At 28.5% G+C, this 14427-nt stretch overlaps 1 protein-coding gene across 1 annotated transcript; it reads left to right on the forward strand.

Annotated features, from left to right (window-relative positions):
• The first annotated feature begins 498 nt into the window (after positions 1 to 498).
• Positions 499 to 1540, forward strand: LOC129315990 (uncharacterized). Its single transcript, XM_054960204.1, has 2 exons — positions 499 to 626; positions 1243 to 1540. Exons 1-2 carry the CDS (start codon positions 551 to 553, stop codon positions 1503 to 1505), a joined length of 339 nt encoding a protein of 112 aa, XP_054816179.1. The 5' UTR covers positions 499 to 550; the 3' UTR covers positions 1506 to 1540.
• The last annotated feature ends 12887 nt before the right edge of the window (positions 1541 to 14427 follow it).

Raw genomic sequence — 14427 nt, forward strand, 5'->3', positions numbered from 1 at the left:
CTTCGCATTTTACAATAACTTTTCTATTTCTTTCTTTTTATTAGGTTATTTTCTTTATTCTTGTATTTCATATTTGTTCTCCTTGCAAGATCTTGCCATTGCTTTCTCCTTTGTTCAGTCATTCTAACGAAAAAGTGCACTTCTTCCAACATGGTATTAAACTTGAGAATAATAGAAGAGGGTGTGTAGAAATTAACATAGGTTTGTAGAAATCTAGACGAGTAGAGAAGAAGAGGGTGCAACGCTCCTTCGCAACCATCCCGAATGACAATAGATATCTCAACTCTGACCTACTGTCGCAGGTAATCTATTTTTCTTTGCCTTCCCTTTTTTTGGATCTATGTTCCCCATTTTCGAACCTGGCTATTTCCTTGTGAATGTGAAATGTTGTTGTAATTTCAATTCTTCCTCATGTTTAATTATGACTTTATGATGATTTTATGTTATCAAAAGATAATTTTGATAAATTATAATTAGGTTTGTATTTTTTAATTAAATGTGGATTCAGACCTCATAATTTTGCTACTGGATAACTAATTTTGAGGAGAGAATGCTTATTTTTCAAGAGGAGGGTGATGATGAAAAGAAGGAGGATGAAGATGAGGAAGAACACAAGCAGAAAGAAGGTATTTTATAGATTGTAAGGATCTTTATTGTGGTTCTAGGTACCACTGATCTTGTAAGATGCCTGATAACAACTTTGTAGAACGTTGAATCTCAATTATTGTCATCCTTCTTTCTTTGGTGGAATGGTAAAAATTGTAATTTTGACATTTAAATGCATGGTTTTTCTTTTGTAACATTGGCAATTGTTTCAATTTTAAACCTTTGTTCCTAATCATACTTATCTTCCTTTTTTTTTAAGAGATAGAGTATTATGACACAAAGATTTAAGAATGATAAGGTGAATTGTTGTTTATAGATAGATCTATTCAATTAATGACAAGGTGAAGTGTTTTTTCGTTTTGTTTGATTTTAGATTTAAGAATGATAGGGTGGAGTGTTGTTTTTAGATTTGATTATAGCACGAAGATTTAAGATTGGCAGGGAATCTTAACCTACTTTCGAGGATCTAAACTGCAAAACTATTTCATGTCCATCCTTGAGGATGTTTTGAAGCTAATTATTTTAAAGTCTATGTTTTGTAGCACTTAATGCACATATCTGAATTGAAAAGATGTGAAGATAGAGAGTATTTGAATTTAAGCATCAACCATAATTACCATTTGTCTCCTGTTACAGGTAATTTATTGACGGATGTTTTTGAATGGCATAGAATTCCTTACCATAATCTAATTGTAACGTTCGATGATACAAGTCTTGATAGAAATTGGCCAAGATTCCATCCAAGAAATGCTAAAATTGCTTGCAAGGATAAAGAAGCTACGAGGTTTGTTTTAGAATCTAACGCTGTGAAGCCACTTGCTAGCTCTATTCTAGATTTTTTAGACACTAGAAGGACCGAGGATGTGTATATCCCTCGCTGCTTGATCATTAAAGAATAATACACTTGGCAGCACTGTTATGTGTGAAATCTAGAGAAGCCAGAATTACATGTACTAATATGGCAACAATTTTGGCATATTTTAGTCTGCAAGTTCTCTTTCTCTTTTATTTGTTGAGTATTAAATATGTATATCTTGTAAAATTAATTTGAGCCATGAATTAGCCCAATATTAAAGGATGGAATCTTATGTTATTACTTGAGAATATATTAGTTTCTTACTTTTTTAGTGCTGACACAGGAGAATTTTTAAAGGTGTTTTGCGATTTTTGAGTCTTGGTATTCTATTTTGTTTTGTTTTGATAGAATGCCAATGGAATGGGCTTCAGTATATAAGAAAGTTTGTTGTACCTCTTAACGAGCATATTTGTTTTTACTTTACTGGATGACAGAACTTTATCTTGCATTCCACTACCACAAAATGAAATAAAAATGTATCAATTTATAAAATTTTTTCATATTGTTATTATTACTTACAATTTTTTTATATCAAACCTTAGTAATTTATAAAGATTAATTCTCTCATTTTTAAATTATTAAATATATAATTATATACAATTTCAATGAAAAAACATTTGTTATAATTTTTTTGACAATACGCTATAAACATGAAATTAAATTAAGAAATATAATTATGTTGTATATATTTCAAATATCAAAAAAGTATATAATTCACATTTTATGTATAATTTTTTTCAAAAAAAATGCAAGGATACTTATTCAAAAGTTTTCACGCCTTAATCATGTATGATAGAATCATAAAAAAATTGATCTTTTCAAACTCTATTTGTAATTTACTATAGACTCCAGAAACAAAGATAAAATATGTATAAACGAGATGTTTAAGAAGAAAGAAAATGATTGAATTAAAGAATTTTTAAAAATTTAGCAATCTTATGTGTTGATATTAATAGTATTTAAGGCATTTGTTTCAAATTTTTTAAATCCAATCCGTGCAACGCACAAAAAACTATCTAGTTATTGGTCTAGCCCCCGTGTGTGGGGATATTTTTTTAATCAGTAATAGACGACTTTATTGGACAAAAAACAATTAGGTGTATAACACTTGAACAATTTTTATTAATTCCATCTAAAATAATAAATTCAAACCCATAACCTTAGATCCAAAAATTATCATCTAATAATTTCAAATCTTACTCTAAATTTGTGTAGAAACAATAAAGAGGAGCAGGGAAAACATACATAGGGAAAATCAAGCTCAAAACACATTTAAGATGCTTTCAAGTTAATGTCATAATAGAGAATAGTCTCCTTCCGTCGCTCTCTTGATTTCTCTCTTTCTATTTTACAGCTGGAACACGAGCTGTAAATTTTAAAAATTTGGCCGCATGTTATGACACAAGCATCATCCATGCCAAAATTTTGCTCTTCTTCTTAGGCCCAATTGGCCTAAAAAACTTTCAAACCCGATCCAAATATCAAAACCAAACTTAATAGGCCCACTAATCATTATTAACCATCCTCAAATTAATAAACACCTAAATTTACTAAATTAACCTTCATAAATTTAATTAACTAAAAATTAAGATTTGAAGTGTTATAGATTGTGTCTCAAGCAAAATCATTTTTAATAAAAGAATACATGTACACACGTAAAAAAAAATTGCGTGAATCTATAAAGATTGGATCTTTAATTTTTGGGAGAATTTCATTAAAGGATCATGATGTGACATTATTATAAATGAGACCCAAATAAATATGAAATTTCATTGCAAGAATTTAAACTTGAACTAAAATTAAAATGTAAGGAAAAATAGCTTAAATAACCTTTTTGAATTAAAATCTTCACGTTAATTTCATGACATTACTTGATAAATTATTAACTCAATTAACGTATGTGTTAAATGCGTAATGTGACTTGTTAATTTTCTATAATTATTTGTTAAAATATTTACTTTACACGTTAAAATTAGTTTTTGGAAATTGAGACGAGGCTTCGAAGTTTGTACGGTAAGACTTTGATTATTTTGGTTATTGACCTTAGCAACGATTCATTTATGGTCAAATACATTGCTCAAGCCTAGGAGTGTAGAGATGCTGCGAATTCCATCAATTTAGAACATTATTTGCGGGTTGACGCTATTCCATTTTAGCTGTCTTGTTTTCGTTGTTTGATATGCTTCCTTTATTTGCAAATAGTCAACACTGTCCCATCTCACCTGCTTCAGAATTGTTTGAGTCTAAGAGGATCAGAGTGTTCTCCAACTAGGCTGAAACACTTTATAATACCTCAAATATTCTCCATAAAAATCATCCAACTGTAAACATTACGGAAGAGATCTAAGAAGACACAAAATTGAGTGCTTTTATATGGCTATGCTACCAAAGAAACTAATTGCTGACAAAAACTGCTCACCATATATTTCATGAAGTGACCATTACAGACCAATGAACTTATGTAGCAAGATCTGACTGGGGACATGTTAACTCCTAGGAGTTAACCTTTGTTTTTTTCCTCTCCCGCTGTATACTAAGGCTTTGCCTTCCTCTTTACTAAAAAAACAAGGAATTGTTTGCGTCAGACAACTTTACATTTCTGTTTCGTGACATTCTTTGGAACTTCAATGAAACTCTGGTTTTCCTCTGCTTTTTGGACCCTTATATTAGAGAAGATATGAACAGAGATGAAGAAGTGCGAACAGTCAGCTCACTTTCTGTCAAGAACAGCATCTACCTTTTGGATAGTGTTAAGAAAATAAATTAAATGAAAGAGAAGATATAAAAGTAATACATTTGAAGGATCTGAATCCTCTCCTCATCCTGTCCTCTCATTTTCTTCTTATCTCATCTTGCCCTTGGATTAAAAATTGAATAATTGAGGCTTAATATTTCAAAAAACTATTATTATAAGTATTATGATATCACATAAATAGATAAATTATATTTATGTTGTCAAAATTTGATATAAATAGTTTATATTGTAGTAAGGAAAAATAAAAAATAATTTATGAAATACTTTAATAATAGTCTACATTTATGAACTATTTACATTTTATTTAACACTTTAAATGTATTTATAAAAAGGGATAATGACAATAAAATACTACTGAAATTTGCATATATCAGTATCATGAAATGTTCTAATTATTTTGAAGTCCCTTGAGACTTATTTGGAATTAATTTTTTCATAAAATGACAAAATTGCCTTTCTCATCTCTCTATTATACTCTTCATTTCTTGACGTTTTATTGCCTGTTTGAGAAAATCCTTCACAAGTTGCAGCCTCAAAGAATCAAAGATTCAAGAATTTTATGATGTTAGAAGACACAATTGCCAAATCCATCTTCATTCAATACTTTTTTTTGGATATTATAAAATATTTATGAGTATTTAAAAAAAGTTACCCTAAATGAATAATATCAATTACTGTTTATATCAATTTATGTTGTAACATATCTATCAAACCCCATTATTACATGAAATTATTTTTTAATTATGTTTAATGTGTTTTTATTGTCCAATTTTTGATAAATTTGCTTATAAATGGCAATATTTGCCACAGGTTTTGGATGAACCTTTGAACTTTAAAGTTTTCTCTCATCTTCTATCATACTATTTTATATAGAATTAAGGGTTATTTTTATTCCTGAACATATAATCCTAAACTTAATTTAGGGTCAGTTTTATCCCTCAATTTCAAAATTTTGCTTCCTCGATGCCCCTAGCTTTAATTATCCATTAGCGGGGTCCATATGAATTATTTAATAATAAAATATAATAGTAGGACCTACTTTATTTTTTATTATATTTTTTTAGGTTAAGGGTCGAAAATGCCCTCAATTAAGCAAAAATGGTCAAAGTCGCCCTTAAAATAAAGAAAGAGTCGTTTATATCCTTCAATTGTTAAGATTTTTTATTCCATCACCCTACCATCTATTCTATCAATTTTCATCATAAGTAAGCCCACATTTGAATTTTTTTAATATTTTTAGTGGGTCCCATCATTTTTAATATGTTTTATAATTTTAAAAAAAATCCCTTTCTCCTCTCTCCCCCCCTTTTATTCCCGATCTCATTCTCATATTGAAGCAAGTGAAATAGTGACGGTAGAGCACCCGACATGCCAATTGTAGTCTTGTTATCATCATGAATGGCTAGGCTGATAAGTGCATCAGAAGCATGTTCCTATGATGTTTGGTAGAGTTCTGGCACCATTCAGTAATGGCGAATTTGAGGGCAAGGTTAGAAATTATGGTAGAAAAATTAGGCTTATAGCCATCGAAGAGTTGTGGCGTGAAGTTTAAATTTTTACAAAATTGAACAAACATTTGCTTGAAGGTGTGGCTCGAGGAGACCTACTAAAAATATAAAAAAAATGGTGTGACCCATTAAAACTATTAAAAAAATTAAATGTAGGCCCTATTAATGGTAAAATTTGATGAAATAAATGGCAAGATGATGGAATAAAGAATCTTAGCAATTGAAGAATATAAATGACTCTTTCTTGATTTTAGGGGCAATCCTAGCCCTTTTTGCTTAATTGAAGGGCATTTTAGACCCTCAATCGTATAAAAAAAATAGTGGGACCCACTAAAAATATTAAAAAAATAAATATGAATTCCACTAATGGTGAAATTTGATAGAATAGACGTTAGGGTAATGGAATCAAAAATCTTAATGGTTGAAGGACATAAATGCCTTTTTTTTTTTACTTTAGGGGCAATCTTGACCTTTTTTGTTTAGTCAAGGGATATTTTAGACCCTTAACCCTTCTATCTATGAAGGTGCTTGGATTTTTGTTGTTTTGTGTCCATGTTTATTTTGCAAGAAGAGTTTATTTAATCCTATGAAGCTACCGCACAATTAACTCGATATGACAAAATTGTTCCTAAAAATAGTGTTTTTAAGCATGACTCATGCTATGATATTACTTGCTATGGCCAACAATCTTAAGAGCTAGTGTCACCCTATATATTCATCTTTCTCCTCCACTTATTTAATAAAAGAAACATGTTCATTTTGCAAGAAAAAGTCTGTTTAATTTTATGACACTGTCGTATGATTAACCTGATGTGATGGAATAGCTCTTAAAAATAGTATTTTTTAGTATGATTCATATTATAATTCTACTTGTTATTGTCAATAATCTTAAAAGCTAGTGTCATCCTATATATTCATCTTCTCCTCCACTCCATTCAACAAAAGAAATAGGTGTCAGATTAGCCAATTAGTACCAAACACTATGCAACGACAGATTGTTGCCAAATTTGATGTTGGAGAAGGTATTTCTAGCTGGTGTGCCCTTTAAGATTTCTTTTCTCATTGACTTGCATTTTGCTAAGGTCATGTCTTCAGTAGAGTCTAGAGTCATGAATTAGATACTGCATGATGAAACTCCAAGTAATCAATTATTTTGGAAGCATCAGCTTATATTAAAGACATGACAGAATGGTCCTATTTATTACTTGTCAATTTCTCAACTTTAAAGCCTTGTGTTGTGTTCTTGAATTTTGCAAACTTGCGGTTATGGCCTCCTGTTCTAAATTCATGTTCGGCAACATTGGTGCGTGAACCTTTAATCTTGGGGTGCGTCCCTTTAAGTGAAAAAGCTATTCATTGATTTTATATTAGAAGGAAAGTTTTGTTGTAAATATATTATGATTATGGACTGTGGTAAAATATGTACCTTTATATATATAAATATATTTATGATGGATTTGGATTCGGTAGAGATGTGTGGTGAGGCAGTAGATTTCGATAATATTTACATATAAAACTAGGTCAAGGTACATGTGAGTTCAAAAACATATAATGAGACTTGCAATCAATGTTTTCAAAACCCGACCAGAAAGGTAGGTGGTTTACTATTCATATAGTTCAACTAGGTTAGATCAATGGTTAAACCGGTAACGTAATAATTAAATTAAAAAATTATATATATATATATATATAATAATCTAAATATAAGAAATAAATATAAAACTTCTACTTAACTTAAAAATAAAACTAAATATTTTAAGTTTATCTTGACTTAACAAGTTACATGATATAATATAATATCAAATGATTAAAAAAAGTCATCTATATATATATATATATATATATAAGTAGAATCACAAGCAACATCTAATGATGAGATGTGTCCCTAATTATATTATATTATATTATATTATATTTATTTTAAAATTTTTCATTTCAAAAAATAGAAAAAGCTACCTTACCCTTAAAGATCTCCCTATTATTTCAAGTTCTTAAAAATTATGATGAAAACATAGACTTAGAAACACAATCTATATATATATATATATATATATAAAGAACCACAAGTAATATCTAATGACAACATGTGTCCTTAATTATATTTTATTTTATTTATTTTTAAATTTTTAATTTTAAAAAATAGAAAAAACTACCTTACCTTCAAATATCTCTTATTATCTCAACTTACTAAAAAAACATAACCGTAAGCAGCATTTAATGAAGACACGTGTTCCTAATTTTGTTTTGCTCTATTTTTTAATTTTTTATTTTTAAAAAATAAATAAAAACTGCCTTATCTTTAAGCATAATCTCAACTTTCTAAAAAAAATAGAACAACATCTGACGATGAAAAGTGTCCTTGACTATATTTTACTTTATTTATTTTTAAATTTTAAATTTTTAAAATAGATAAAACTATCTTATCTCCAAATATCTCCCCATTATCTCAACCTCCTATTTACATATTCATAATTTTAAATAACAAATAAAATTCAAAATTCTAATTTGAAAATTAGCAAAAAAATTATCCCAATTTTTCATTAACTTATTTATTTACACTTTCAAGTTTCTAATTTAAAAATAATAAGAAACTTATGTATCATCCAATAGTGCCATTGACTCTAATTTTCTTTGTTTATTTTCCAATTTTAAAAAATAAATAAAACTACCTCACCCTCTAAATATTTATACATTATCCCAACTTCTCATTAATTTATTTATTATAATTTTAAATTTTTAATTCAAAAATAATAAGAAAATTATGTACAAAAGTAGTATTTGATGATGATGATAAATGTGTCTAATTCTATTTTGCTTTATTTATTTTTTAATTTTTTAAACAATTAAAACTATCTTATTTCACATACCTCCCCATTATCTCAACTTTCCATTAACTTACTCATAAGTTCACATTTAATTTAAAATTAATAATTGAAATTCATGTTTTTGATTGTATAAAAAATGAAATTTAAAATTCTAATTTAAAAATAAATAAGTAGAATATTTGTATCAATTTTTTTTAAAACATTTTTTTGGAAAAGAAATTGAAAACTTTAGGAGAGTGAAAAATTGAAATCTGATCCAACAGTTTTCTGGTAACCTACCCCATGTCTTCACCCCCATTATATTTTCTCTACTTTTCCCAACTTACTTTAATTCAAATTCAAAGTTAAACCTTACAACTCCTAAAATCTTTTACTCATTATAGCTTCTGTGCTCATATTTCTTCTTCCCTTTTTCTAAAGTGCTCACTCACATTTACAAAAATTCTTGCAAAATTTATAAAACTATCATCTCATTGATGTCTAATCAAAGGTTTAGGAAGAGTTGTTCTTGATCGCTTTGACAATGACAAGAAATAATTTAAATGAAAGTCCTACAATAAAAGATCTAAATCTACTTGAACCTTGACAGTTAGCTCTATTCTTCTATCTAATAATATTTTATCTCTTATTCATTATAACCAAGCCATTTTGATTAAATATATTATAATATTCTTTTCTTTTATATATTTCTATAGCTGAATCATTGTGATTATTTCATTTTCAAAACAAGTGTGAGGAAATTAGGTGATGCCCCTTTTATTTTTGCTATTGAGTGTCATTTAATCACAAGTTTTTATTATATGTGCAGGTAAAAAGAATGTAATATTTTGAATGAAATGTATTTTACATGCTTTAAATGGTGCAAGTATAATTTGACTTTAAATGACATTTGGCATCTCTCATATCGTAAGAAGTAAAGCCAATATTAAAAATAAAATAATAACTTAGTATAGAATATGTAAAATCAGTTGACTGTATTTAAATTAATAAGGATTCAAGATTTCTAAATTATTTTTTGATGATTGTGATCTTTTGTTCTTTATATTCATTTCTCTTTATAGCAAGTTCTTTTTAAACAAATAAAATATAATAACCATTCATAAAATTTAGTGAAAAACAAATTGATATGAAATTAATTTTTGGTGTAAATTAATTTGAACCATTTTCAATTTTTTTAAATCAATACAAGATTAATTATTGACCTATCAATTTCAAACTTATTTTAAAGATTACTTTAAATTTAATTGATATTAATTGTATCATAACTACACTTAAAAAAAGTACACTTAAAAATATCAAGTGCATCATAAATTTTTTCATTTTAAAGTTATTAAGAAACATTATGGTGATATTTTTAAATTTTGATTTAGAATTAGCTTGTGCTTTGTAAATGTCAATAGCTAGCACTAGAAAATTTATTTTCACCAAATAACATCTTATATAATAAATAATTATTAACTATTATTATTTATTTAAATTTTTTTATTTTTTCACAGTCCATGCATCGCACGGGCCACATACTAGTTTCCTAAAAAAATTAAATAGAAAAATAAAATTTTTTAATCTTAAAACCTAAATCCAGTTCCCAGTTCAACTATCAGTCTGAAATGGCCAACGTGGCCCAACCCCAAAAATAGTTTTTATATATTGATCGAATCAAAATCTAGATTAGTTGACGGTTAGATTGGTCTGACTGTCCAGTCCGATCTAATTTTTAAATCACTGCTTGCAATAGTAAATGTGAACACCAACATTAAATTTGCCCCAAAAGTTAGACTATCTTAAGACCAATGTTTTTAGAATCGAATCGGAAAGGTAAGTGGTTTACTGTTCGCATGGTTCAATTGGGTTGGATCAATGGTCAAACTAGTGACGTAATAATTAAATTAAAAAATTATATATATATATATATAATAATCTAAATATAGGAAATAAATATGAAATTGCTACTTAACTTAAAAAGAAAACCAAATATTTTAAGTTTATCATAACTTAACAAGCCACATAATACAATATAATATTAAATGATTAAAAAAATTGATCATTTCTTAAAAAAATTAACAAAAATAAAAAATATTTTTTTAAGAGTTCAGTTTTTGAAAACTAAATTCGATTCCTTGCTTGATTTTGATTCCCAACCTAACTGCCTATCCAAAACAATCCAATTCGGCTCAACTCTCAAAATAATTTTTATATTCTAATGGAGTCAAAATTTGGATAAGTTGACAATCAGATTTGTCCAACTATCATGTTCGGTTTGATTTTTTAATAACTGATTAAGACCTCACAAACATCTCATTTAAGATGAAAAGTCCTGAAAATCGAATACCACAATAGTAGTGGGCCCATTTAGAGGGAGAGTATCGACAAATGCAACTTGTCATCTTGTGATCATTTTGAGGGTGTTTACATGTGACTTTGCTTTTTGTCATAGGCACGCAAACAAAAGCCTATAATAGTGGTGTTGAACTGATGAGTAAAGGATATGCATAATTCTTATACTTGTACACTTCATGGGTTCAGTATAATTGCTTGCTTTGAAAATGTGAACTCGAGAAATAAAGAATTTAAAAACTCTCTCAATGTGCTACTTAAATAAAATAGAGAGAATAGTCAAAATATTTGTTTAATGTTTTTGTGGATCAAACAATTGTAATTAAATGGATGTTTCTTTTTAAAAAATGGATGTCATACAAATGAGGAACATTGATGAGATATCAATTTTAAAACATGTGGGACGCATAAGTTGGTTAAATACTATAATATTAGCTTGTTGTTTATGAAGTTGCTATCATTTTTATTCAATGTTTGAGAAATGTGTCATAGTGGCATTAATATGTCATTAAGCCATATCGAGATATGTTTAGAGTGTCCTATTTATTGTGCTAACTTTGTGGTGTGTGAAATAAAAAAAAATTGATGGCATGGTGTTTACTTTATGGACGTTATTGGAAAATAATTTTTATCCACCCACATATTAATATTTGAATTGTGGGTGTTGAGTGCGTGCGTTAATATGTTTATGGTGGATTTAAATTATTAAAAATTCTAATTTAATTAAAATGGAAGGAGATCGTATAGTGAAATTTTAATTTAATTAGAATTATTGTTGCTGAAGCATAAAAATATTTCTCATGTAATTGAAATATTTAATAATTGAAATATTTGAAAGTGTAGGGGGTGCCTAACTTGTGGAGGATTTTGCAAAAATTATTTTGCTTTGCTAAAAACAAAATGTGTTGTGCCAAAATATTAGCCTCATCTTATTAATGCTAAGATATCTTTGTGTTATGATTTGGAGAGAAAAATTAATTAAGAGAAGGCTATTGTTTGTATGAGGGTAAAGTTTGTTAATTATCAACAAGTTATATGGCTTGAAATAAGCATTGTGATGGTGGTATAAAATTTAATTATTTATCTAGTATAGATAAATGTATTTTCAAATATGTGCATAACCTATTTAATTATCTTGACATGAATATTCATTATTTTATATGTATTATGGTCTCATATGAGATAAATCAAATATTTTCCCAGTTATGGTATTGTAGATAATGAATTACCACTGTATAAAAATACATGGATGTTAATTGAATTGTATATTCATGTGAGAAAATCCATTAATAATTATTTTCCTTTAAAGGTGATGGCAGCAAATAGGATGACAGGACCATATAGTTTATTACTTTGAGATTGGAAGCTAAGTTGTTGAAAATATTCTCAACAATTATTTTGACATAAAATCCACACTTAGGGTTGATGAGTTCTTACGATGCTAATATGTCATCTAACAAAGAATGAGATATTTTTGTTGCTTAATCTATATATGCACACATTTTTTACAGTTTATTGCATTAATAAATATTAATCTCATGACATATGTTGCGTGGAGATTGAGCATATCAAGTAGTCTCATAAGAAGATAAGACAAATGAGTATGTGAGAGGTACTATAAATATTGGTATCATGAATAATGAATTTCAATTGTATTAAAATGATATAACGAAGTAATTGAATTTTATATTTTGATGGAAAAAAATGTTGGATATTATAAATATTTTTGAGTATTTCAAAAGGAATTATTATAAATTAATAATATTAATTATTATTTAAGTCTATTCATTATTTTATAACATATAATTTAAACAACATTATTATTTGAAACTGTTTTTTAATTGTGATTAAGGTGATTTTATTACCCAACATTATAAGATTTGCCTATAAAAGGCAATGCTTGCCACAGGTTTAGAGCGAGTCTTGGTACTCTCAGCCTTTCTCTCTTCTTTTATCAGATTAGTTCATTGTGTAGTTACCTGAGTATATTTTGTAAATTTTGATTGTTCTATGTCCTTACTTTTAGTTGGAAGAGTCTGTTTAATCCTGGGGAGCTGTCGCGCGATCAACCCAGTGTGGCAAATAGCTCTTAAGGATAGTGTCCTTGGGCACGACTCAGATTAGATTTCACCAGCGATTGCCAACAATCTTAAGAGTTAGTTCCTATAAGTTAAGCTTGTTTGGCTATACTAAACTTGATGGTTTTGGGACCCAGTCGAGGTATGTGATGAGGCAGCGAGATTCGATGATGTTGATGAACAAAATTGAGTGTTGAGGCACATGTGAGTAAGCATTGGTTGAAATGGCCAATGGTGGATGGGAACACCAATAATGCCAAATTCATCCTAAAATCCAAACTCGCTTAAGACCTTAAAGGCATTACATTTTAAGTGGAAAGTCCCAGCATATGAACACTGATAGAGGTGGGAAAACAAAGAGGATGGGCGTGTCTTAGCTACTTGCACTTGGTTTGCGTTGATCACGTTTGCAAGGCATGAACGTTTGTGTCGCTAAAAGCTGTCAAAGAGATGTTCTATGCTTCAACCCCACCATAGCTTGGAATGTATAGCTGGACAGAATATAATCGCTCCATTGTGATTCTTCCATCTGTGCAAATCTAAGGCCTTATTCTGTTTCAGGTATCTATATCTTTTTGCATTTGAAAGTGCTGTATATAATGCTATTTGAGTAGTTGGAAATGGTCATAAATTGGGACATGATTTATTGGGCTATAACATATGATAAGAATTGAAGCATGTCGCTAGAATTTTTCCAGTAGGTGGCCAGACTATAGATCATTGTGATGACTAAGCTGTAATTTAAGGACTAAGTTTAAGGGCCGTTACTGAATATTTGTTACCTGACCTATTCAACATTTGTAATGAGTTTAGGTCAATATGAACAAAATCATTTAGCAAAGTGAAAGTTATTTACTCAACTATGGTTAGTAAATTGTGATGATGAAAATTTGTTATATTTAAGTCAGTTGCATATCAGTTGTGTGAAAACATTGGGATTTGATGAGTAGTTTCGATGTCTTTATATACATATATACATGTGAATTCCTTTATTTTATATTTATGAGGTTATTTATTGTAAAATCGATTTGCTTGCACTCATTTTAATATAGATAAGAGAGCCACATGCAAGAGGTTTATTGTTGGTAGATTAACTGTGTTATGACACCGTTGGGGTTAGTAGTAACGTTGGCTCTCTAGTTTCTAATCACATATTCATTTATCTTAATGGGATTTAAGTCTAATAAATTTTGCCATTATCTGTTATTAAAGAGGCCTAGATTTATCCGACGGGGTTCTTATATTATAACGTTGGCATTTTGGTGGCCAAATATCATTAGAATGGGTAATGATATATATTATATTATAAATATTTTAATTTGAGAAATATTAATGATTTGATGCTTTTGTGTGATAAATCTATTTTCATTTATGATGACAATAGGCACATGAAGTGAGAAGAAAATATCACCCCATGAGTGTCATGATTGTGATTAATGTAATTGCTTTGTTTAAGGTATTAGTA

This window comes from Prosopis cineraria, unplaced genomic scaffold (genome assembly GCF_029017545.1).
Source record: "Prosopis cineraria cultivar Desert tree isolate PC_DT_omini unplaced genomic scaffold, ASM2901754v1 PC7, whole genome shotgun sequence".
In the NCBI taxonomy this organism is placed as follows: Eukaryota; Viridiplantae; Streptophyta; class Magnoliopsida; order Fabales; family Fabaceae; genus Prosopis; species Prosopis cineraria.

Excerpts from the sequence above, each read along its gene's own strand:
- LOC129315990 (XM_054960204.1), top strand. The coding sequence starts at position 551 with ATGCTTATTTTTCAAGAGGAGGGTGATGATGAAAAGAAGGAGGATGAA. Across the intron at positions 627-1,242 it reads AGAACACAAGCAGAAAGAAG|GTAATTTATTGACGGATGTT; the intron begins GTATTTTATAGA and ends CTCCTGTTACAG.